The sequence below is a fragment of the Centruroides vittatus genome, unplaced genomic scaffold, assembly GCF_030686945.1.
Source record: "Centruroides vittatus isolate TY-2023 unplaced genomic scaffold, ASM3068694v2 scaffold_1444, whole genome shotgun sequence".
In the NCBI taxonomy this organism is placed as follows: Eukaryota; Metazoa; Arthropoda; class Arachnida; order Scorpiones; family Buthidae; genus Centruroides; species Centruroides vittatus.
The window spans coordinates 851,961-879,726 of NW_027122679.1; the positions used below are offsets into that span (position 1 = coordinate 851,961).

Genomic DNA, 27,766 nt, shown 5'->3' on the forward strand with positions numbered 1-27,766 from the left:
TTCTGAAGGAAGTTAGCATGTTTTACGGAACTCTACACTCCTAATGAAGATAAATTCTATTTAAATTCTGAAAATTGAATTAACTGAATTCTGAAATAAAGACGAATCACTGACATCAAGAGTTCAACTATAGTAAATTTGCCTATATAGACCGAATAGTTCAGAATTCGGCAAAATCTCAATGCAGCACTCTCATATATGGTACCAGACTTGTAAAAAACAACAAATATCAAAACAAACAAATATTAAATAAATGAATCATATCTATAGATGTTAAATAGAAAAAATACTTCCGTACCTATTAATTACTAAATGTACAATTTTTGCATTGCAAACAACATAGTTATCGACAAATCACACAACTTTCAAACTCACGTTTAGACTTCACTATTACATACAGCATAATTCTTATTGTTTGAAGTACTCCAAATTAGCACCAAACTCAATTTAGTGCTAGTTTCAGAGATAAAAAATGTAGGTGCTATATCAAGGTTAGACTGCATATACACATACATATGAGAAAAATGTGATAAAATCAACTCAAAATGTAAATAGTATTGTTTATTTTTAATATGAGGAAGTAAAGAATATAAAACATTAAATTCTCATAAAAATCTTATTACAAGTGAATTTCAATTAATATATTAATATTTATGATAAATAATGAACAATGCTAAAAGAATTCAAAAGAACAAAACAAACTTAACCAAGTTTTTTAATTAATAGTTAAACCAATAAGAAAAGTTTCAGACTGAAATAATTGGTATAAATTGATAATAAAAAGTGATAATGTCACCCATTGTTAATTTAATGACATAACAAGTTACAAAAGGAAATGAATCAATGCAAATTTTGAATGCGTAATATGTATTATTGATTCAAATTCTACTTCTAGAATCTCTGAATTAGTAATAAACTAATATCAATTTTTTTTGTTAATTATCAGATTGCCAAAATTAATTATGCAAAATTATATTAAATATATTAATGAAGAAATTGTGTGCGCCAATTTCAATCAATTACTTCTGATTTGTATATTTCTTAACTTGGGGGAAAACCATTCACAAAACAAAATTTATAAAAATTCCTATCATTTCAACAATTATCAGAATGTATGGATTCTTTTTTATATAAATAATCATAAAAAAAATACTTACTATTTGAAAAACAGGATAAAACAATTACTTTTTCAGACACCTAATCAAACTGTAATTTTAACTGTTGATCAGTAATATTAGTTCTCAAATTAATTATCTATCTTCATGAAACAAAACACTCTTGCCCATTTTTCCTTTTATATACATAAGAATATAATGATTAAATATATTAATGCTCAAAAGTACAGTCTAAAAGTCAGTTTTAAAGGAACAAACAAGACACATCAAATTTCACTCACATTTAATATGTATATACACATAATCAGCAAAGTTTACGAAATATTAAGCTAGGTTTAAACTTATAAGTAACTCGTATAAAAACACTTTACTTGTACATAAAATCTCATACAAGTTATTTACTCATGCAATTTCTCATATGAGTTACTTGTAAGTGTATAGCTTTATAGTTAAACATAAGTCCTCATTTTAATAAATCATAATAATAAGAGATTGATATTCCAAACTGAGATGCCTGATTATACAGAGAATCCATAAATAATATGAGTAATGACAAAAATTTATTTTTGAACATTAATAGATTCTAAAACTGGCTATTTGAAAAACACTTTTAAGAAAATCAATATAGAATATGATATAAATGATGCAGAATTGTTTAAATTCTTTTATCTTAAAATAATCTTTTGTAGATTTTAGATTAATAGATGATGATTACAATTGCTGACAATGAAAAAATATTTTATTTTTAAACAGTCTAAATTTATCTATTTATACATATATATATATTTCTGAATGTGTGTATCTGTCCAGCTGCTATAGAAATTAAAAGGGAACTGTCTACAGAACCAAAAAAGGGGTGTAAAGAGGAAATGTTTCACAAAGAATCTAATAGTACAATTTAAAATGATTAAAATGGCACTTCTGCTTAGTTATTAATTAAAATTACTAACATATAATCAGTGAAATTGCCCCAATGCAGGTACACCTCACTGTTCAAGACTTTGGGACTGAAAATCTGGTAATTTCTTCTGCAAATTGAATTAAAACTGTGAGCTAATGTTTCTATAATTATTACACATTTCTCTAAAAGTGGAAAAATTAAACAATTATATCAGATGATTATTAATTATTTCATTCAATTCAAACCATGTTATACCACATTACGCATTTTATTCTTTTAAAACTGTTTTTGTCAAATTAGTCATCTTATAATCTTCATTTTATTGCAGTTTGTTTCATTTCATATCTTATGTAGATATTATTCACAATAAGTTTTAATTAATTGATTTGGTTGTTATTTTAATATGATCCTTGTCAAAATCAAGGGATGCTCTAGTTTAACTTGTTTCATCGTAATTTTTAACAAGAAGTTTCTTTCAATGAAATTCAAGTCAAGAATAGAAAATACAGAAATAAGAATCATAAAAAGCAATTGTTTAAATAAACAGAGTTACGTTATGATGACCATTTCAAACACATGAAGCGTCAATTATGTCTGTTCTATTTTTGTAGTGTTATAGGCGAATCGCATAGTTGCCTCATTGGATATGCACATTATACTGCAATGTGCATATCCAATAAGACAGCTGTATCATCCTTCTGGAGACCTACAACAAAAGATCAGAAGCAGTTGAGGTTTTTAGTGCACATAACTGAACATTTCTGACTTTTTAAATCACCATTGCTAATTGTGCTAAAGGGGGAATATCTCCCTTGTATATCAAAGACAGGTGGGTACCCTGTATACTGGAAAAAATGCTAATATAGATATTAAATGTTTGAAAAAGTAAATATCTATCATGCACAATCTTACTGTATTAGGATAAACGAGAATTTTTTGAATTTATTGTAACTCATTTCTAGAATGGTTATCATGTTATGTAAAATAATAAACAGTAGTATTCCATAATAAAAAAGATGCCAAGTTTTACAGTCTTTCTGAAAAACATCATAAAATTTATGTCCATTATTATATCTAGATTTTAATAGAATATAAAAATAATCATAAAATTTAAAATGTGTTTCTAACTACCATATATACTTTAGATGTAAATTTTGATTATTTCATTTTTCAAAACATTTATGCCAAATGTCCATTCTAATCATTTTTTATCTACTCTCTATATTTTAAGTTTCAAATGAATATTAACTATTGTCTGAATAAAAATACAAGAATTATAAATGAAATATATATACTTATTTAATTGAGTTTAATATAAGTATAATATAAATTATTTATTATAAGCATACCAAAACTTGGGAGCAAGATATGTCTACATTTTTAAACCACATATTTTAAAGCTCAATGGCTAAAATAGTCATTGACCTTTAAATTCCTGTCTCATGAATTTTAATTTTCTTTCAGAGATGAAAATATTCTCTTATTAAATAAACAATACTTTTACATTTTCTGTTATTAAACAATAAATTATCCCCATATCACCATTTCATCTTATGCCATAAAATATTTGATAAATTCATTAAAAGGAGCTATAATTACAGTCCATATCAAAAATTACCAAGAATCAATTACAGTAAATGCAATGTTTAATTTCAAGTCTTTAGTGTTAAATAATAATAAAAATTAATAATTTAAAATCAAAATCTGTACTTGTAATGTAAACAGGTTAAGCAATCCTAGAAAGATGTGTGTGATTATAGTGTACAGTACATGGATAGATTTTAATTAGAATTCATTAAGAATAAGAAAATGTCATTTTAAATACAGAAGCAGTTGTGAGTATATAAATATTTATTGGCTACAAAATGGATAGCACAGGTTAATACAGCATGACTTATAAATTAACTACACTAACATTCTATAACTGGCAAATTAATAAAGGGAATGCATTCTATAGTAAAAAAAAAAATACTGTTTTTCTACTTTTAATATGTAAAAATTTAATTACTACATATTATTAATAACTGATATTACAATTTATACTAAATTTATAAATTTTAAACATTTTAAAGCAGATAAATATTTAATCAAGATTACAATAAATAATTATCTATTAAGATATATACATTGGATAATTGAGTAATTACAACATATACTAACACAAAATATTTAATCAAGATTACAATAAATTTAAACGAGCCTTTAAGAGACTAAATAATAATAATCATCAAATAATTACAAATGAAAATAAATCTACTCTTATGTTGTTATAATTCACATACATTTCAAAGTTCAATTTCTTAATTAATAAACAATACTCAATTTTTATCTGAACAATTAACATTATATATAATTATTTTCATTAAAAAATTGTTTAAAACTATACATTTCATCATTAGGACATAAATCTTAAAAAGTCAAAATAAAATGTAGTTGTATAAGCATTTAAATAGAAGCTAATATAATTTGACTTTTTCAATGTGAGAATTTTTCTTTAATATGATTTTATATAAATAAAAAATTCTTAAAGTTTTTGTAAATAACACTTCAAATTCACTATGCTATTTCCATTTTTCCAAATAGTCAACAGCTGTATTTTTGATTATCATCATCATAGCTAACTAGTAGAAATTAAATTCTTTGCACTTTTTGGTCATATGAATGATTCATAACTATTCTACTAAAACAAAGGATCATAATAATACAATAAAAAATACAACTGTAAATCAAACACTTCACATTTTGAAGTTAGAATTCTTTAATACTTCCTAAGGTATATTTAACAAAAGATAATCATTATTTAGTTTATTTTATATAAAACCTAATAACAAAAAAACAAATATCATAACAATAATTAAAAGTTATTTCCTTATCACTTCAGAATCAAAATAAATTAGCACCAAATTTCCAGCTGTTTAATTTAACATAAACTAATGATTTTGTCCAAAAATTACAACAAAATGATATTTTGTTGTAATTTTTGTTGTTCTTTACATATAATGACATTCTATATTTTAAACGATGTTCCTATTGACTGTACCTGAAGGAAGACATTACGCAATGGCCAAAAACAATACATTAAATAGATTTTTCTGGAAATTTGAAGATGTTAATTTATTCTGATGGAGTAATTCAGTCTCACACCTGAAGAAGAATTCCCAGCAGTTTGAAAACATTTGTGGTGATAAGAATTCTTTGTTTTTTTCGTATCACACCGGTTATAGTTTCTTAGAGTGCAGGATACATTTCAGTTGCTAATTTATTCACTACACATAAATCTCCATTTTGTTTAAGCATAAAGACATTAAAAAAAAAACACAAAAAGACTCAATGATACACAGAGAAAATATTAATACAGTGATAATGTTAATAATACTAAAAAACAATTTCTTGTACTGTTATACAGTCAAACCTGTTTTTATGCGAGGGATAGGGACCGCATTAAAAAAAACGCATAAAAAAAATCTCACGAAACTTCACGAATGGCTGTAAAATAATAGTTTTCGCGAACACAATTAAAAAATATTTTTTTATGCGGTCAACAGGGACCGCATAAAAAAGTCTCACATAGAAAATAACTCAAAACCGTACGAAATAGAATTTATTGACAACAGATGTCAGCACTTGACTGCATCGTCTGGTCTATCGTCTGTTTTACATATTTTTGTCCAGGTGGTGTTTTGTTGACTTAAAAAGTAAATTATTTCATTTTTCGCATATTCATGCAATAATATTACTATAATAAGTGCATTTATGCTATAATAAGTTTATTTAGCTATAAATAAGTCAACGTGAGACATGACGAATCGCACGAGACTAGTCGCCAACTATACCGCACAAATTAAAAATTCGCATTAAAAAAATCGCACAAATAAAAATCGCACATAAAAAGAGCGCATAAAAACAGGTTTGACTGTATTTCCAAAAAACTAGCACCATTACAACTCGATAGTTTATTTCTTAGACCAGGGATCTCCAACCTTTTTCCGAGAAGGGCCAAGCGAGTCGTAAAAGCCAAGTCTGGGGCCAGCCACTGATATAGTCAAAACTTAACATTAATTTTTTTTTTCTAAATAATAATCAACATACTGTAAATCAATGTGAAATTTGCAACTATTTTTTCAAAAGAATGTCTGATATCAAATGTGGGATAGATTGTGGCATTCAGTATTAAAATATCCTTTAGATCAATGGTCAGAAACTGGTGGTCCACAAGAAAATTTGGGTGGTCCGTGGAGAAATTTGGACATTGTTCAACTGAAGGTTACACGAAGTATTACAAAAGAAATGCAAAATGCTTAGTTGCTTTTTTTCACTCTTTGGGGGTTTTTATTTGAATCTGAAACCAAATACGAAGCGACTGTTATCAATAAATAATGAGCAATAAACAATATTGTGAGTGCGATTGTCGTTCTTTGTGGAAAAGCGCTAAGAATCCATAAACTTATTTCAAACATGCAGCAATGAACTTTAGGCTGGCATTAATTTGTTATAATTAAACACATGAGTTTCATATTAACATAGTAAAATTAAACTTCTATGATCGTTATTATATTACAGACTTCATATCGTTTAAAAAAATTCACGATAGTGGTCTGCGGGATTCAAAATCGTGAGTTTAGTGGTCCATGAGGTCAGAAAGGTTGCCGACCACTGCTTTAGATATTCATTGGACGGTCAGGTTTGATATTTTAATTTTACGCATTTCATTTTCGAAAAGATTTGTTTGCATAGGTACTGTACAAAGAAGCAAAAATAAAAAATATTTCCCAAGCAAACTTCTTAGGACTTTTAAAATTCTCTTCTGGAAAAGACTTGTAAAATTTAACAAATTCCCTACTTTAAATAGGTTTTTATAAAAATCATTTACAGCAAGGTCTATTAATTCTAGTTCACTTTTTGAAAAATTATGCTTCCAACCAGTTCAAACATCAACAATAAAACAAGCCACGCAGCCTAGATAAATATGCTCCGGGCCATAGGTTAGAATTCACCAAGACAAACTGTAAAATTCAAAATCATCTCTACAAAATTAACAAATTAGTCATTATCTTACACTCCTATTTTTTCAATATACATGCACATTTGGTATATTCAAACAGAATATGTAATTCTAAATTAACAAAGATAACTTAATTTCACAAACAAATCTCCTCTTCTCTATTACCTTTATAAATTTATGTTACTAATCTCTGCACACAAAGCTAGAACTAATTTAAAATCTCAAACACAAAAACCGAAGGCCTTTCAAAACGGCCGAAAACGTTAGTGCTTACCAATTTGATTGCTAGAAACAGTGTGTGTAAGGTTTTTGTGTTTGAGATTTTAAATTTATGTTACCTAATTGTAACAAAACTTAAATTTACCTTTATTCTATTATTAGCAAGAGTTTAAAAGTACTTCCGTAAACTCTTCTTCTCGCGACGACTTTATCGTACAGGGATTAACAAACAAGTTAACAGTTAACACTTCACCATAGCTTAATTTACGGAATAAAATATAAAACCAACAAAGCTGTGAGCTGGTATTTCTTGCCAATTTCACAACTGGCAATTACATTATCTATTGTGCAATAGCATGGGAGTATTGGCTGCTTGGCATCATATCATAAGTTATTTATAGAAGTAAAAATTTAATATAAAATAACGTTTTAAACCTTCGAAACAATCGAAATTTTGCATTTTATCAGCCCAATTTACAAAAAAAAAAATCATCTTTTACGTATGTAACTTTTGTTACTAATTGACAATGAGTGATGACAAAGATTGTAACACTGGTGAGAAATTGTTAATTATTCGTGTTTAAAGGAGTTATTTTGGATTTTAGGAAGGGAAAATTTCACAATACACTCCATCTGTGAAGTATTTTCCCGTTTATTTGCAACACATCGATATTGATTTTCCCTTTAATTTTATAAATCCGGAAATAAATTACAACTTAATTACGAACCGAAAATTATCGATTTAATGTCATTAAGAAATAAAATCGAATTTTTTTTCTTGTTTTGCTTTTTTAACTTCTGCCTTTCGCCATCTTTTGAGTTAGGCCTAACAAAGAATGATACTTTGATCTTAAATGCGTTAATTATACACCATAATGAATTTAAATCGATTTCAAAAGCCCTTCCTTAACCTTTTCTAATTAATAAAATGTTATTTTCTGCTTTAAAAATATATAAAACTTACGCCACAAAAATCTTCCAAAAACTCTTTTTCCCAAATTCTTCCTCGAAGCAACAAACAACGTGTAAAGGTTAGACGAGGATTTACTTGTATTATTTAATAGAGGAAAATTATCATTTTAATTTATTTATATTTTCATACCGCGAAAATGTATTAATAAGTTAATAATTTTACCATACGACTTCGATTTATTTAACTTTTAAATTTCGACGTTAGGTTCGCTTAGTGAAAATCCTTGTTTTTACTGTTGTTAAGGTTATTCTGATTGGCCGATGAAATTAATGTTTCTCCGTTTCCACCTATAATGTGACGTTTGATATGTTGTTTTAGAGACCGTTTTGAAAATGTCGCGTGTGTGTTTCTTGATCGGAAATGTTTCTATTTCGCGTGTTTCACGTGCTTGTGGTAGTGTTATTGATGTGGTAAGATGAAATCGTAACTAATGGACGTATCGATGATGTATAAAAGCTTGTATTTCGTTTAATTGTTTTCTTTTATTTCAAACATTGCATGAAAGTTAAAATATTTTGAAAATAACTTGTTAAACTATAAGCATATATGTATATATTTTATTAAATATGGTTCGTATGTGAGATCGTATGTCGAATATAATTTCACATTGTCGAATTACTTACTAAGGTAGTTAGTAAATAAAGCTTTAATACGTTGGTAATGCCTTAATATGATATTTACTTAAATGAAACGTGTAAGAATATTAAAATAATTATTCTTAGCATGCCAATTCGTTAAAATTACAGGAATCAATATTTTGCATTTTTCACCGGATGCTCACCCTCCGGTGTTTAGAAACAAAACCGTTTTATTTGGGTTGTTTGAATCGTTCTTGTGTATTGTCGGCAGGAAAGACGAATAGCAAAAGGAAAAGCAAAGTTTTCTGTTGCATTCCAAATTGCAATTCCAAAGCCGTGCGGATACCCAATGTAAGTTTGCGTCTATTCCCACGTGTAAAAAGACAATTATTCGGAATTCGGAGAAACTTGTACGTGTAACCGACGGAGAATGGATTTGACTGTTAAGAATTTGCAAAAACTTTTCCGATTATCCATCTTTACGTGAACAAGTTTGTTGTCAATTTTATAAGATTTCTCCTTAAAGTTTAAAATTCCAATAATTTTGTGTGGGACAGATGTCAGAGCTGGTGTTTGAACACAAAACAAACTTTGTATAGAACGATCTCACTCGTTTGTTTCGATAATACTACATAAAATGACCTGACCGGCTAACAATAATTGTTCTCGTTTTATAAAATTTCTCAATAAATGGCTATGGACAGCATATATCTTTATGTCGGACGGTAATATATAATTACTTTTATGTTGAATAGTTACAAACGACCCGGATAAAGTAGCCATTTTGTAAAAGTGCAGTGCCCTCTATAGTTCACGAAACATAGGAATTATACTAATGTAATTTGCATGTTTCCAAACCAATTTCTATGAAACTTTGTACATATATTCAGGATAATCCTGGGGAGATACAGACTACTTTCCATATGTACATGTCCTCAGAATTGTAATGCAAAAAGGGTGAGCAGCAGGCAAAAGGCGATTAATTTTACAAACTATCTCTTCGGGAACTTTCTCGAAACCTTCCTGTCACAAAAGTCCTGTTCACAAAGTTCCTGTCACAAAGGAAGTGTGTCCTGTCCAGACACACTTCCTTTGCTTCTGACATACTTGTGTCTCTTCTAGCACACTTCCTCATATTCTGTTTCTGACTCAACCCTTTATGTCCTTTCAGATACTCATCCAGTTTTTTCAACCAAGACTTTCTCATCCTTCCTCTACTGCACTTTCCATCCACCTTTTCCATGTGTACTCTTCGATGGTACTTTCATTCTTTTAATGTGGCCAAACCGTCGTAGGACTGATTTTCCTATATTTTCTTTCATCCCCCATTCTTCTGGCACTTGTTTATTTCTCAAGTAGTCTCTCCTTGTTATGCCACACATTCTTCTTAAATATCTCATCTTACAAGCAGTAATGTGACTTCTGTGACTCTTCTGCCATATCCAAGTTCTGTACATGAGCACAAGAAACAATGCTCCCATATATGACCATTCGAGCTTCTTTGGACATCCTTTCGCAAGTCTACTCGTTGCACCTATGCTCCAGCATTCGTGACTACTTTCCATTTCCAAAAATTTAGTTTTATAAGTTTTGATAGAATTATTATTATTTCATTTGCGAGAGTAAATAATTTACGCCCTATGCAGTACTAATGTATTACCATCATCATTTTCAACTGGTCAGATTGTCAGTGAATCCCTAGAACAGGTGGGCAACTGTTTAAGTATGTGCACCAAAATTACCAAATCTATGATGCAAAATTTTCTCACACATCAACCAAAATTTTTAGAAGCATATTATTTGGTGTCTTTTAAATATTATGGAAAACTTTTATATAATCAAAAATCCACATATACACACACTATAGAAACTTGATAAATTCTTTAAGAAACATTAAAAAAATATATATAAAATAATCTTAATTACTGGCTGCCTGGCTAATAATGCAACAACTAAACAGGATAAAACTTGTAAGCCAGTATATTGCAGATATAGATGTCTGGGAAATAGGATGTTTGTTTCTTTATTGCATTTTTATTTAGTATCACTGTACTCAATAAAATTGTATTCTATTAAGTTAAAAATACAATTCAGCAAAGATGTTGGATATTTATTTTTAAGGTGAGTCTTGGGTCACATGCCAGAAAGGTGGGAAACGCTTGCCATATTTGGCATACATGCCAAGGGTTTCTCACCTCTGCCCTAGAATTTTGTTGTAAAATTGTTTTTGATCAGGTCTATTATAAGTATATATTTTTTTCAATATATACATTTTTATATGAATATATTACCTCTGCTTATATCATTTTTCCAAGTAAAGCTGGATACAATAGCATATAAAATCAGAAAAACTGAATTTAATATGATAGCACTTTCATTTAGATTGTGAAATTAATTTAATTTGATGCAGAAAGTTTAGCAAATTAATTAATACAAATATAATTAAATAATTTTTAAAAAATTACTATTTTTTTGTATTAACTATCAGTTTCATTAAGTAATTAATGAAATAATATCTAAATTATTAAACTATGTAATTTTAATGGGTTTTAAATAATAAAGGCATATTTATTACTTGTAATATTTGTAATTTTTATTATAAATATGTATATATAGTAATCTTGAATATATTGATAACAATTTTAGAATGATGCACTGTCTAATATTACAAAGAAACATTTTCATGTTAATTCCTATCCACTATATGGAAAACATTGGAATCCGAAATTCAGAAGGGAAAGAGGACTAAAGGTATGCTGAAATTCATTATTTAAATTTGTGAATTTCGTTTGATGATCTAAAAAGTTTAAAATCTATACATGAAGATGTTGAAGTTAGAATTGCCAGATTATGATGAGTTACGAAGAGAAAAGGAATTAACACCAGAAGAAATACGAGCCAAAATGAAAGAAAGAGGAATAGCTCCTCCTCGTCCATGGAATGAAAAGCCTATCTTTATAAGTTGTACAGGTAAACAAACTCCTTAGTAATTTATTAATGAAGTCTTGGTAAGTTTTGTACAAATGACCTTTGTGTATTTATTCATTTCAGTTTCAAAATTTTTTTTATTAATGTTGAATTTAAAGAGAAGAAATGTATTATAGAGAATAATAGCTTTCTTTTATCATATCTTCATCTGATTTTTTAACTCCTTTAATTTTATATGTAATGCTATCTACATTGCACTTTTGTGTATATCCTTCTAATGAACTATAGATTCAATATCAGTTTCAACTTTTTGGAGGGAAGTATTCATTTTATTCATAGTTTTTAAAATATCATTCCAAAATATGATCATCAAAGCTGTCTCCAATAAAATTAGTTGCTTTTCCAAGCTCTTTGCTTCCAGTTTAGCACAAGATCTTTGTGTAGGATTGTTAGATTTGTCTTTTAGAGCATTCTTAAAATATTTGTATCTGTAACTAATAGTTGCATTAACAATCTTAGTATTTGCTGACCAACATGTGTCTTAAAAATTTAGAAACCTCACATTCCAACAATAAAAGACTTTTTAGTATTTTCCATATTTCTGTTGAAGCAGCAAAGAAATTATACAAATTTTGAACAAACAGAAATAATTCTGTGGCTTTGAAACAATTTTCCACTGCTGATTCTTCAATTAAATTTATTGAATGTGCTGCACAAAGCACATGAATGGCAAGATTATTTTTTGACTTTATACAAACTTGAAGACCATTATAAACACCTTTGCTACTTTTAATTTTCTGAAATATTAATAAATTCATCACAAATGAGACAAGTTTGACACATTTCCAGTACTTTAATTGGGTAAACATTTTCGTAACAACAGAACTTTGACTATCCTAAGCAATATAACAAATCACTCAATAAGTCTCCAGTCTAACTAAGAAAAACAATTTTTTTTTAGAAATTCGATTTTATTCATCAACATACTCTCCTTCGAGAGTGATACATTCATTCCAATGCTCCTTTAACTTTTCGATGCCTTTTTTGTAGAACAATTTGTCTTTGCTCTCAAAATAGGCCTCAGTTTTGGCAATCACTTCTTCATTTGAGCTAAATTTCTTTCCCTGGAGCATCTTTTTGATGTCTGCAAAAAGCCAGTAGTTGCTGGGGGTCAGATCTGGAGAGTATGGTGGGTGAGGAAGCAATTCGAAGCATAATTCATTCAATTTCACCATTGTTTTCATTGACTTGTGACACGGGGCATTGTCTTGGTGGAACAGCACTTTTTCTTTTGCACGTGAGGGCGTTTTTTTTCTTGATTTCTAAACTCAATCGATCCAATAGTGCCATGTAATATTCGCTATTGATGGTTTTACCTTTCTCAAGATAGTTGATGAACAAAATACCATGCGCGTCGTCCCAAAATACGGATGCCATAACCTTGACTTTTGAGTTTTTGGTCGCTTTGGGCGACTTTCACCGGCTGCTGTCCACTCAGCTGATGATCTTTTTGATTCAGGTGTGTAGTAATGGATTCATATTTCATCCATTGTCACATACCAATGCAAGGAATCCTTTTTATCTTGCTTGAATAGCTCAAAAAACAGTGCTCTGAATCATCGACGCATTGTTGTTTTTGGTCCAGTGTGAGCAAACACGGCACCCACTTCGAAAGAAACTTACGCATGCTCAAATTTTCCTGTAAAATTGTAAACACACTACCTTCTGATATCTTTAAGGTGTCAGCTATCTCACGCAACTTCACTTTACGGTCTTTCAAAACTATTTTGTGGACTTTTTTTATGTTTTCCGGAATAACTGCTGATTTTGGGCGACCAGAGCATTCAGCATCACTGGTGTTTGTATGACTGCATTTAAATTCAGCATACTAGTCAATAATAGTTGATTTCCCTGGTGCAGAGTCTCCATAATGCTTATCAAGCCACTGTTTGGCTTCAACAGTATTTTTCCTCATCAAAAAATAATGTTTAATCAACACACAAAATTCTTTTTTATCCATTGTTTTGAAAATTACAAAACTGGGGTCACTAAAACCACTGTAACCTGTAAACTAATTGTCAGAATGTCATAAAATTTTGACACATCATTTGAAGGTTGGTACTATGCAGAAATCATATGGGTCTGTCAACAGTGTTGCCAGACCCATATAGTTAGTAGTAAATAGTTTTTGTTGTCTCCATTATAGAATAACTTTGAAAATATTTTTGTTTATTATTTAAACAATTACAAGTAATCAGGTATTTTCTTTGTAAAGGATGGAATTTTCATGTCGCATAATGCGGTCTGCATGTTTCCAATCATTAAATCTCATACTGATCTTACACTGAAACTACTGGGTATTCACCAAATATCTTACAAGATTACAAAACAATTTTCCAGTTGAATTCAAGTACGATAACCAATTTTGATTTTATTTTATACCATTCAGCAGAACATGGTAAAACATTGAAGAATTCGCAAATCTGTTTTGAGTTTTATAAGCAACTTTTGATGCATGTAAGCCTAATTTGTTAATATCAATTGGTGATTTTTGTTCACATTAATTATTATTTGCAAAATTTTAGTATAATGTAAATCACTTCAAGTTTAGAAGCTTAAACAGCACTATTCACAGCTCCGGTATGTCAAGTGTGGGGGAGTTGCATGGTGACATTAATGCAGTTAAAAGGGATTCCCATATGAACAGTGTCTTCAGTCCCCACAGCATTTTAGAAGTGAAGTTACTGACTAAAGTGGACAAAATTTATTTTCTCACTTTTTTAGCTAGTATTTTTGTACACCTATATTATTTATTTTTGTATTTTAACTCTTTGAAAAATCTGGAATATATGCTATGTCCTTACAAAACCCAATAACTTGATCAAAACTCTTAAATATTGGACTAACTGCTAGAATGCTCTACCTAAGATGTTGTACATAACGGGTGTACAACAGAAATGGCTAAAAAAGTCATAGGGGATAAATTTGATATGCTTCGGTCACAAACTTCACTTCTAAAATGCTGTGGAGACCGAAGAACACTGTTCATACAGAAATTCCTTTTCATTGCATCGATGTCGCCGTGCAACTCCCCAACACTCAACATACCAGAGCTGGGGATAGCGCTGTTTAAGCTTCTAAACTCATAAGTTGTGTAGTTTGCTATAAAACATCTTGTATCATCAACGGCACTGCTGTGTATTTATTTATTATTGTATTTTAACTGAAAAATCACTCCATTTTGCAGGATTATTATAGTAATCAATATTTTTGTTTACATTTTCATTGTCTTCTAAATCAAAATTCTTGGCACACTGACTGGCTTCTTGAATTTATTTTTTCCTAGTTTCCTTTTGTATGTTCATTTTCTTTTTCCTTTTCCTGATTTGAAATGACACTCATACTAGATTCATTTTCACTTTTTGAAAAACTTTAACAATGGAACTTTTGTTGTGAATGTGTCCTGCTTCATTGTCTTTTCTTCCTTTAACTTATGGTATTCATAACCACTTTTTTTTTTGCAAATTTCTGTTTACAATATATTTATTGTGTAACAGCAGTTATTTGCAAAATTTAAATTTATATACAAATATCAAATGATAAGAAGTCATTAGAATAATAATAAAATAAATAACTGCATATGATATCAAACATGTTTTTCCATTCTAAACTAATTTTTATACACTTTTACTCATGGATATGATAATAGTAATAGTAAATAAAATTAATTATTCATTTTGTATTTGGTATAAATAAATATAAATTAAAATAAAATCAAAAAGTTGATTCACTTACAATGTAATAAAAGTGTAAAAGATAATTTTATCAGTAAAAAAACAAATAAAACATATAAAAGACCTTATGACATGGCACCCATTAGGCATAGTGCTCTAGAAACAGGAAGTCCCTAGTGAGTCAAGCCAAAAGTTCAGCTTGACACCACATCAAAATTAATCAGCAAAACAGACAAAAAATTTTATATCTTTAGATGATAAGTCTTTTAATTATGAGTTACAAAATGCAAAAATAAAATCTGCTGGCTAGTACTTTTGATAATTGTTCTTACTTTTTGGCAATCAAACTGAAAAGAACCATTTTTTGAAGTATCATTAAAGTTAGAATAATAAAGTTCTGTTTTCTTACCTTACAAATGAATTGAATGGAAAAAGAAAACATCCCAAAATCTATATTTTCTAACATTTTCAATCTTGGATATCAAACTACTTTCATTTCATTACATACAGCTGGAATAAGCATTAACTTTGCATACATTCAGATAAATTAGTTTCAAGAATACTTTTGCTTTTTCTGCTTCGATGAAAATTACTAAATAAAACATAGCTATAAAACATATATAATTTGTCCGAAAGTTAGTGTGCAGTTAGAAATTTCTAATGACATTAAAATTATACATATGGCATTGTACACAAGACCCATAAGTCATACTTCCCACATTTCCACTTTACCGTAGATGGCAATACTGTTTGCTCACAGACATTCTGGTTTTCAGACTATGCTTTTTTACAAAATTTGTTTGCTCACAGGAGATCACATAATCGCTTGTGGAATCTGGCCCACTAAATCTCTGGACTTCACGAGCCTTGGATTTTGGAGTCTGTGGTACATTTCAGCATATGCCATAGGAAAAACTGCAATATCATATGTAAAATTTCACTTTTATTAAAACTGTACTTAAACTTTTCCACTGCACCTTAACTTTTTGGACACCTTGTATAATTTGGATGCCCAAATTGAACATTTAGCAGTTATATTAAATTTCTTTGTTGCAGAAGTCTGTTGAAGCAATAGTAGGTTAATGTGAGCCTAGGTACACAAAATGGCGGTGTTTCCGGTAACCTCGATGGCAAGTGTTTTTAGAAAAGAAATGTAGATGGCGCTGATAGTAATGATGCCTTCGTATGCAAATATCCATCAAAAAATTCCGTTCAGGAAACATGAGGAATAATGTGAATTTCGAATTTTGGTTACGATGTAGACGGATTATGCACGTTGTTAATTTTTTTAAAAGTGTCTGTGTTTTTTTACAGTTTGTACAATTTACTCGAAGTCTAAAGTTATTGAGGAGAAAAGTTTGTCAATGGTAATTAACATGTTAAACGTGTCCTTAATGTGTTTAATGCATGTTAAATGTCATAAAAGTGTATTAAAGGTGTTTTAACATTGTGTAAGGGAGGTAAAAATTTTGTAAAGGATTTATATGTGGTTCAAATGTGTGTTTAAAGTGTGTAAATGTGTTTAAATGTGTTTAAACATGGTTTAAATATGTGTTTATGGTGTGTAAATGTGTGTTAAACGTGTAAATTTGTCACAACCAAGGATATGTAATAGTGATTTCCGACCCGAAAGACAATGTGAATGACACATGGAAGCTAGGTGGCCGTGGATCGCAGGTGCCACCCTCTATGGAGACGCTGCCTATCGTAGATGAAAAGGCAAGAGATGTGAATCGTAAGAGCTGCAGTTCTTAAGAGGAGTAAAATTTATGTACAATACAGGCAAATTTTGTTTGAACCACTGATATATAGAATCTCGTAATTCACTTCGTCCATGCATCGATTGAATTTATAGGTAGTATGATGACTTTTTTATTTTTCATTTCTGTTCCAAAATTAGGAAAAGTAACCAAAAGCAGGGAAAAAAGTAAGTAGCAAATTTACATTTTAAAAAAGTTTAAATATAGGTGCGTTTAGGTTATTGTCGACGGTCGCCATTCTGTATACCTAGGCTCACATTAACCCAATAGTATATAAATGTAGGAATTGCATTGTATATTCTAACAAAATAATAACCATTGGAAGATTTATCATTATTATTATGTTGTTGTTTGTTAATGTTGATGTACTAATTAACTTTACATAATTAGTTTTAATATATATTAAATGAAGAAACTAAAGTCGACCCAATTTTATAGGCGAATTAGCTGATCCGTATATACCGCCCGAAGGTGATGGGAAAGTATCTATTGTTTCAAAAGAGGTATGTTTGGTGAATTAATTTAATGAAAATATTTCTAGTGATAAAATAAAAACACTAACCCCTTAATATAAAATAAACATCAATAACAATAGTATTAACATTTTTATCTTCTATTTATTGAAGATATTAACTTACTAGGAGTTGCTCTGGTAAAAAAATTTTAAAAAATTGCCAACCATTTCACCAATTTTTAATTTTTTTTTTTTTTTTTTTTGTTACTTCAAATTATTTATTGCCATCAGTTTTACTTATTAATTAATGAAGATGCTAGTAGCCTTATCGGTTTGAGTCTGGAAAGCTGTCACTTAGAAATAGGGATCATTTTTGAATAATTTTTTAATGAATAATTCCAAATAACAAATTTGATTACAATGCTTAAACTGTATTTCACATGTTCTGTCGTGTGAAAATTTTTATGTTTTAGTCTACTGTAAAAAGATTAAAGTAAAAATGTCACACCAAAAAATTCCCCAAAATTTTCTGTCAGTCAATTTTCTGTCCCAATCTGGAAACTTGGTTGGCATTGCATGAAAACTGCCTTCAGTTCTCAACATCCACTTGCTGTATGACATCGCTAGTTGTGTGGTGCAAAGGAACTCAACATTCTGCTGTTTTTCCCGAAGCGTGCTTTGTGATTCAGTTTTGTGTTGTATGTCAAAATATTTTACTGCAAAAATTTGCAAATTGAAGATAATATTTATTTGCAAGACAGGAGAGCTCCCTTTCAGGAACCTTGTGCAAACTTGTTAGACAAATTAAAAATGAAAACATTCCAGTTTTTGAACACAACATCAGTTTTATTTTTGAGGTATGTCAATGACATATTAATAGTGTGGAAAAGTAAACAAAACATGCACCTTTTCCACAGTACTTTCAACGACAACACCTCTGATCTCAGTCTAAACCTATAATAGGAACACTCACCAAGCATACACTTTTTAAATGTTGACATCATTATCAAGGGCCGGCATGTCTTCACGTTGGTTCATCATAAGCCAACAGACAATTGTATATTTATTCCAGCTCATTTGCACAACCTATACTCCTTTAAAATACCTGGGTTCAGAGCACTGGTTAAGAGAACTTTTATGCACTCTTCAGACCTTAACAGTAGAAAACAGGAATTAAGCTACACTACCGAAGCAGAGAATGGAAACAATCAAGGGGTCATCAGGGGCCTAATTAAAAAGTTCTTACATCAGTCTAGGAATAAAACAACAAATGCATCTAATTTTAGAACAGTGACTTATAACTCTTTATCTTATGCAACTTCAAGGAAAATGCCAGGGCCAACAATATCCATTTGGTTTTTAATCTATTCTCTTGTATTCTCATTTATTCTTAATTATTATTGTATTCTCATTTATTCTCATTTTGTTATTTAACCTATTCTCATTTATTAAATTATACAGGAAATCCTCATTAATTTGAACTCAGATAGTTCGAAATCGCTTTAGTTTGTAATTGTGTTTTTGTCTTGGCCAGAGATTTACACATTAAGGAGTGCAATTAGTTTAAATTATGGCTGCTTCGAAATTCCAAGTGAAAATTCTGTCTAAGCTGTGATATGTGTGTGTTAACTGGTTCATTTAGATTAAAGTGCCTCCATGCTCTAAGAGAACAATAGACCAAGAATAACTGTAATTGGGTCAATATGGCTTTATTTTTACAGTAATACATTTTCAGGTGCCATCTTACGATAGACTACTCTTTTTTTCTCTTATTTCATAAAATAAAGCTGGTTTCTGGGATTGCAAGATTTAGCTACAAGTTAATAAGTAGATTGTACAAGTTAGTAAGTAGTAAGTCTCCTGAATGTAGTAGCCTAGATCTATACAATCTGCTTTCAGAAAGCTAAGACATATGCTCAATCTATTTCCAGAAAGCCAAAAAAGAAAATTATAAAATCTGATTGTTATTCTTGTATTAAAGTGAGAAGGTTTGCTTTGTACAGTGAACATGCTAACATGCATAAAACATTAATTCATGGTTTAACATTTAAATAAACAGAAAACAGACAAGAAAGGTTTGTTTTCAGAAATGATTTTGATGATATAATCAAAACTGGTGGAAAGCACCACTACACAATAGTTCAATAGTTGTATTATTAGAAGTAAAGGAGAATTATGTGACATGAAGTGACAGTTCAAAGAGATGAAATAATTTTTCATCCCTTGAATTTTCTATTTGCTTAATAAATTACATCAGTTGCATGGCATTTGTCATATTTAAATCTCAGATAATTCAAAGTTGCAATTATTTTATCTTTTGAATTTCATACTAATGAGGATTTCCTGTATCTGTTAAGATGTTGGGATAAAAAACATTTTGTATAATTATTTCAACTGTCACTTCATGTTACATAAATGTAAATTAGGCAGCCATGCAATGAATTCATATACAAAGTATTTATAAATCTGATGTGTTAAATTTTCATAGTGTACTAAACTCTAATCATGTAAAAAGAATGACGAATTAGAGTATGGAAGTTTTCCACTTTCAGATAACTCACTCTTATGTATATAATACAAAGGCTATTTTTTAAATAAGGTCCTTTTTTAATAAGAAGAAAAATACTGTAAATATCATTAAAATATATATATTTTTCCATATTCTACATACTTTTATCTACTTTTCTACATAATTTCCATTTTTGTTTAAAGATTTGTCATACCGCTCAACAATTTTTTGAATTCTGACTTCAAAGAAATCTGCCGCCTGTGAAGAAGCCCAATCTATGAATGCAGTTTTCACTTCTTCATCGTCGTTGAACCGTTGACCACAAAGGAACTCCTTTAAGTATCAAAACAAGTGAAAATCACTGGGTGCAAGGTCTGGACTGTGTGGATGATCGTATTGAGTCAAAAACGATAAAGCACTGTCCAATCTTTTTGTTTTGTGATCATCAGAAAGCAATCTTGGAACCCAGGGAGAACACAATTTTTGATAATTCAGTTTCTCCGAAACAATGGTATACAAAAGTGATCTTGAAATCTGTGGAAATTCAATTGATAACGTTGAAATCGTGAATCGTCGGTCTTCTCGAATTTTGTTATCCACGTCATGAACCAAATCTTCAGAAATCAGAGGAGGTCTGCTAGGGCGTGGTTCATCGTGCACATTAACTCGCCCATCCTTGAACATTTTTACCCATTTTCGAACTTTACTGTCACTCATAGCATTATCACCGCAAACTTCACAAATCTGACGGTGAATTTCCTCTGCTGCCAAGTTTCTTGCACTCAAGAATCGAATAACGGATCGTATCTCACAGTCGGCAGGGGACTCAATTTTCTTAAACATTTTAAACTTCTATAGCTCGGCATACAGACAGACGATATGGCTGCAAATGGCGTCAAAACGCGCGCCAAGCTTGCTCGGAGCAGAAGCGCATGCTTACTGCCGTGATTGCGCATTATTCTCACTTTCATTCACAAACGGGCCTTATTTAAAAAATAGCCCTCGTACTTTGATACCCCTAAATTACTTTTTGTACACCAGTTTCATACATCAGCCAACAATCAAAACTTTGAACTATTGAACTATTGTGTAGTGGTGCTTTCCACCAGTTTTGATTATATCATCAAAATCATTTCTGAAAACAAACCTTTCTTGTCTGTTTTCTGTTTATTTAAATGTTAAACCATGAATTAATGTTTTATGCATGTTAGCATGTTCACTGTACAAAGCAAACCTTCTCACTTTAATACAAGATTAACAATGATTTTTGAATTGAATTGAATTGAATTGAGTGATTTTACCATGAATTGCTAGGAAGATAGAACTAAAATATATCAAACATGGCAAAATTAAAGTGGTTCAATCAGATCAAGTATAGAAATCACTGAAAGAAATTTTAAGAAATTATTATTAATTGTGTGATGAATCTTTATTTTTTTGTCTGTACTAAATGGTAAATAAAATCTGAAATTTTCCTAGTTTAGAATGTCCTTTAGATCAGGGATGGGCGATATTTTTCTATGTAAGGCCCTCGTTTCAAATCTTTTGAATTGACGCGGACCGCATACAGGAAAAAAGAGGGAGGAAATATTGGTAAATCACAATTCTTTATTCATATATAATTATAAATTATCATAAGTATACTTAACTTAACTTCTGGCACAGATGTAAACGTAATATATCAGAAATATTTGGTTACGTATTAGTCACTGCTAGTTTTGAATTAGATTCGATGTGTCTGTTAGCCAGTTTCTTGTTTTAATTTTTACTAAATTTATTGTGGAAAAACTATTCACATACATAAGTTGTAGAAAATAATGTTTGAATTTTTGCTGCATACTTCCTTAAGCTGGGAAATTGATATATTTATTCATATTTTATGTGACGCGGGCTGCAAGTTGCCCATCCCTGCTTTAGGTTAACAATTAAAATCTAAAATATTCTTGTGTGAGTACCTGTAGATCAAAATCATTTATATGATTATTTCTAAAATCAGAAATTGTTTAATGATTTCTAGTGTTCATGATAATCTTATAAATAGAAGGGAAATTTTATTTGTCTGTCTGTTTGTTTACGGCAGTATTGTATGTATGAGAAGCCTTTTAGACACATTTATGTTTTGATTTGCAGTATCACCAAATTTTGTTTTCTTTTTCTCTCAACTTTTTTGGGAATTTATCGTTCTGTTTATTTATATACTCTACTTTCTTATGAACCCATTCTGTCATATTTTATAGAAGAATTCAAGAAAGCCCACAAATTTCTTTTGAATGACCATAAAAAGTTCATTTTAGCAAACAAATCTGTGATGTCACTGCCTGCAGATCAATCCACCATTGAAAACATCAAAACACATTTATGTTCCACTTTATGTTCCATTACTTCCAGTTTGGAAATAGTAAATTAATAAAACAGTTTAATTATTAAGAACCTGTGATCTAAATAATGATGCGCAACCGGCTAAAATCAGCTTTGGTGTCATTACTATTTAATCAGTGTTTTCACTCAAATACCAATAATTTAGTTTATCACTTGTGGTACAAACCTAATTACATTCCTCACAATGAAATTTATACCTTTAGCATAATGTTTTTTCCTAAGTTCAAAAGTTAGTTTACTACCTGATGTACCCATCAAAACACATTTTGATCGGTACATCAGGTAGTAGATTAACTTAATATGTAACGTATAAAATTAGAAAATATTAGAAGAGCTTTTTATCGTAATCTTGCAAACTGACATATACTAAATATTATAACTTTACTTTTGAAGTTTTAGATAAATTATATAGATGTCTATTTTATACAGTTGATTAATTTTTATGTTTTAAATATACAAATTATATTTGTGTTATATTTGATGTAGGGTGCTAAACAAAAGATGGAGCAGCTCAGTAAGAAAGGAAAGTCGCTGTTGGAACTTCGGAAGTTGCACAAATTTGAATATGATTTCGACATTCCGCAGTTTGCCGACAAGGCTCAGGAAATTTATGTAGAAGCTCACAAGGCTCTGGCAGAGTAATGTTTGTTATTTCTTTATTGAATACCTGCTAAATAAATAATAGATTATCTTATGGATTTATCTGCATATTTTCAATTAAAATCAATAGAATTTTCAACTTTAAATATGTCCTATTAAATAAATTTTCTTTATGATTGAAATTTAATGAGCTAAGAAATAGCAGAAACAAGAAATCAAATTTTATAAATTGGAAACAATTTTAGGATTTGTTGTCCCTATCTTTAAATTAAAACATAAAGTACAAAAGTAAAACATCAATTTCAGAATTATTATAATTTTAAATTAAAAATTTCTGTAATTTTTTACAGAAATTAAAAATGCTTCATAAAAATGCTTTAAAAAATTAAAGGATTTTTAAATTAAAAGAACCCATCATAGATTAAAAGTTAGACACCTGAACAGTGGTCTAGCATCAGTCTCTGCATTGGGGTCCCAGGTCGAATCTGGATGAGCAAGCCCAGAAATTTTTGTGGGTAGTCCATCCTGTTCCTCCTCACCCAATTTGACCCCGTCGTGGGTCTTGTTGAACCCATGATGGGTGCAAGAAAAGGTTTTTTTGTTCTCACAAGGCAGAAAGCATCAAAAGAAAAAAAAGACAGATAAAAAATTAAACATTGATATAAACATTCAATAAATTACTATAATGAATGCGCAGATCATCCCACATAAATTGATGAAAATATAGCTCTTAAGAAAAAATTTGGAAGATATGATTTACAGAATTTATGAGGGATGATCAAAAACTAAGGTTACAAAGCCTGTAGTGGAAAGAGTACATTTTATTTCACAACCAATACAGCCAACTGATAGTACAAACATTAGGTTATTTTTCGACATAGTCTCCATATCGGTTTAGGTACTCGTCACTTCGTGTGATGAGTTCGAAAATCCTGTCCTTGCGTGTTCAGCCAAGTTGTCGCGAAGTGTTTCACTTTCTGGTCTGAAGCGGATTTCTTCGACAGACCAGTTTTCCAAACGAATATGACTTATAAATTACAAAAATGCATGAATTCTAAAAATGTATATTAGATGGTTATAAAAATCTTGAATACTTTTAATTATCAAAACTGTGTCAAAATTGGTTTCCAAAATAATATAATTTAAGCATTTCTCAATAATTACAATGAAACACTAAAAATTTTAATGTTTTTTTATGTCTAATATATTTTTATAACAGTCAATTTAAATTTTAATATTTATTATATATGTTATGGACAAAGTGATTAATACGGGCATTATGAGTAATGACCAACAAAATCGGGCATTGTAATAAATTTCAATCATTTATCAAATTGACCAATCATTATGAATACTGCTACCACCTGGTTGGGCAAAGTGATAATAATACGTTGAGGAGTGATCATCCGACATATGCTAGCCAATCAGAACTTACATCTTAGTTGCACATGCATATTGCATTTAGTACCAAATTTTAAATTTATGTGACCAGTAGTTAATCTTTCTTCTTTGACAAAAGTAACGATCATGGAGGAATCATTAAGTGATATGAATAATCTCTTCAACAACTGATTAAATGAGTTAATAGCAGAAAAAGTGAGAGTCAAAAATGAAAGTTACTTCTAAGTTACCAGAAGAATATCAGTTAATAGTACTTTGAAATAATTCACAAAAAATAAATATTTCTAAATGAAATAAGTGGAGTTTTTTTTAAATCAAATTTAAAATTAGGTACTAAACACGATACACACGTGGAACTGAGTGCCGATTGGCTAGCGTATGTCGAATGATCACTCCTCAACTTATTATTATCACTTTGCCCGAATAGGAGCTAGCAGTATTCATAATGATCGGCCAATTTGATAATTTAATCAATATTTATCACACTGCACATTCTTTTTGGTCATTATGAATAATGCCCAATTAATCACTTTGTCCATAACATATATATTTTTAACAATTTAGGAAAGATGAAGATAAACTACACGAGTTAGTCACCGAAAAGTGTTACCCGGTATGACTTATTTTAAAAAGTAGTAGTATGTTTCTGATATTGCTTATTTCTTACAGAAAAATCATTTATTTTGTAGGAAATGATGCACCATGTAGAAAACAAGACCATCCGTTGGAAGTTCGTTCAGTCACTAGAACCTCCAAGGGTTGTCCACATTCGATGCATGGATCTAATCACAAAAGAAAATATGTTTGCTCAACTGACAGTTCGATTCCATACTCAGCAAGTAAGTTATATTAGATTTATCTTCTTAGGTGTTATAAGTTTTGAAAATTTGATAGTCTTTTCCTTGTGTCATTTCTAGACTTTAGCAGTTTACGATCGTTTTGGGCGTCTGTTGTATGGTGGTGAACATTTGCTAAAAGACGTACTGGAATACGTGGTATACGAGAAGCATCTTTCGAATCAGTATGGTTTGTGGAGGATCCACGGAAAAATAATTCCCAACTGGCTGCCTCCCAAAGAGCCGGCTTTGAGAACTATTAGAAAACCAAATGAACAGAAATCAAATGTTTACAAGAAAATTATAACTCCAAATCGAACTGAAACTGTAAGTGAGACAGTCTGTAATTAAAATAAAGTATGTTTGTATTGAATAGGAAACAATTTGGACTTGACATCATAATATAATTATATATATATATATAAAATTATATATTTTGCCATCTTAATGAGCAAAGTATTAAATTAGAAAACAAAGATACCACTGATAGTACTAGTGATATTATTTGTACATGATAATTAAAATAAATTTTTAAAATTATCTTTTAAAATTAAAAAAATTTTATTATATAATGGGAATTGGCCAGCTAAATGCCACTTCAAGAGCATGCTTAAGTCCTTAGATTTAACGTGTGGCAAGGGTAGGCCAGATGTAACAGTTAAGTTTATATATAAAAACCTTGAGAATTTTTCAAGGGTGGTCTGTCCCAGATTTGTTGGGGCCACTTCCCAACACTTTGCAACTATCTCATTGTGAGCTCAGCCAAATCCACAATATGCCTAAAAAACGGTGCTCTTAGTGCCCACAGGGTAATAGTAAAAAAAAATGTTGGCAAGGAAAGAATAGTAGAATTCTACTATCCTATTTTTTTCTGATTCTTACTAATATCAAGCTCCTAAGTGTGCTCTTGAAGGTGCATATATCAATATATACAGAAGTATGTTTGTGTATGTTTATATTCTATACATACATATATTAAAATGTGAAATAAGACATTAAACATTATGAATGGGTAATTAATGTTGCATTGTGTTGTTGATGGCATCAAAAGGCTATTTACTGCTTACTTAGACATAAATATATTAGATATAACCATTCTATTCATTCTTTCATCTATATATATATAATCGAGACAAGTTGATAGTAATAATAATAATAATAACCAGTGCAGAGCCCAAACGGTTAGGAGTTGAAATTTGGTACACAGTTAGGGTACGTCACGAGAACGCACACTAAGAAGGGATTTTTCAAAATTCCTCCCCATGGGAGAGAGGGACAGGATTAAGTCTTAACAGTTCCATCAATGATGGAAGTGTTAAGAGAAAGTGACGTGCAAGACGCAGATGCAGTTTTTTTTGTTTTTGCAGGAAATCAAAATATTTTTAGACCCACCTAAAAATTCTCTAATTAGTCTGGAAACAGGGGAACCCAATTCTTGCATTCTGTGAAAAGTAATACTGACTATAACGTAATAATCTTAATCTTCGCTAAAACGGTTAGGAGTTGAAAGTTGAAATTCGGTACACACAGTACCAAATTTAAGTACCAAAGTGTTAAGTAACAATGGAGAACAAGAGGAAGCGACGTGCAAGATTTACGGGCGCTGGAGGAAAAAAAAAGAAAAAGAGTAATATGTTAGAATATATTCGATTTTCAAATTTAAACAGATTAGTTCGGTTTTTTTTCGACCTTTCTTCTTTAGAACGTTCGGTGAAAATCGAACAATATTAGAATATTCGATTTTCAAATTCGACCTTTCTTTAGAAATATTTAGTTTGTTGATGAAATTACTCTTTTTCTTTTGGACTGTAATAATCTGAAACGTAATAATCTTAATGTTTGCTTTCGTTACTTTTGCCCGAGCAACGCCGGGCCTACCTGCTAGTATTTTAATAATTTTTACAAGAATTCAATGATATTACTTACACATTTTATTTAAAATATGAATGGCTGGATGTTTCTCACCAGCCATACATGACTCTTAAGTTGGTTATATAATATCACACATTGCAAGCATTAAAATACATTATTTCAGACAATACTAACATTTACAATTGTTTTGATTGACAATTGTATACGCTTATGTGTTCATCAGTTTAGATGTAGTATTCAATATTGTTCCACTCTGTATTCATTTTATCATCACTGTATTATTTGTAATATGATAATGCTTGTTAAATACAGACATGTTCATCAGCAGTTCAGACTAAAACAAAACTATTGACTATCTTGACCACCGAAGCAATGTTTGGGTGTTCAAGATAGTAGTAGTCAACTGCATGGATACAACTTGCTTTGTGGGTTTTAGCACAAATAAGTTGTGTTCAAAGAACCAACTATGTAATTACATTTTCTGTACACCGTCTGTTTGAATGGA

General features: G+C 30.0%; 2 protein-coding genes and 1 pseudogene across 3 annotated transcripts in view; 1 reads left to right on the forward strand and 2 right to left on the reverse strand.

The window, feature by feature from the left end:
• Window positions 1-8,353, reverse strand: part of kra (basic leucine zipper and W2 domain-containing protein kra) — a 62,772-nt gene extending 54,419 nt beyond the window's left edge. The window contains exon 1 of one of the 2 annotated variants that reach the window (XM_067284754.1): window positions 8,202-8,353. The gene's annotated coding sequence lies outside the window, so the exon portion shown is untranslated. Of the gene's footprint in view, window positions 1-7,382; window positions 7,522-8,201 lie in introns of those variants that run through there. The other variant, XM_067284756.1, reaches the window with a different exon arrangement.
• A 127-nt stretch (window positions 8,354-8,480) lies between these two features.
• Window positions 8,481-25,772, forward strand: mRpL45 (mitochondrial ribosomal protein L45). The gene is made up of 8 exons (XM_067284796.1): window positions 8,481-8,620; window positions 11,435-11,539; window positions 11,614-11,758; window positions 17,649-17,713; window positions 23,039-23,190; window positions 25,118-25,166; window positions 25,243-25,392; window positions 25,471-25,772. The coding sequence occupies exons 1-8, from the start codon at window positions 8,543-8,545 to the stop codon at window positions 25,738-25,740; spliced, it is 1,014 nt and encodes a 337-aa protein (XP_067140897.1). The 5' UTR covers window positions 8,481-8,542; the 3' UTR covers window positions 25,741-25,772.
• LOC136987126 (uncharacterized) lies at window positions 12,688-13,809 on the reverse strand (annotated as a pseudogene).
• Window positions 25,773-27,766: the final 1,994 nt, after the last annotated feature.

Excerpts from the sequence above, each read along its gene's own strand:
- mRpL45 (XM_067284796.1), top strand. The coding sequence starts at position 8,543 with ATGTCGCGTGTGTGTTTCTTGATCGGAAATGTTTCTATTTCGCGTGTT. Across the intron at positions 11,540-11,613 it reads GAAGGGAAAGAGGACTAAAG|ATGTTGAAGTTAGAATTGCC; the intron begins GTATGCTGAAAT and ends CTATACATGAAG. Across the intron at positions 25,393-25,470 it reads TTCGATTCCATACTCAGCAA|ACTTTAGCAGTTTACGATCG; the intron begins GTAAGTTATATT and ends TGTCATTTCTAG.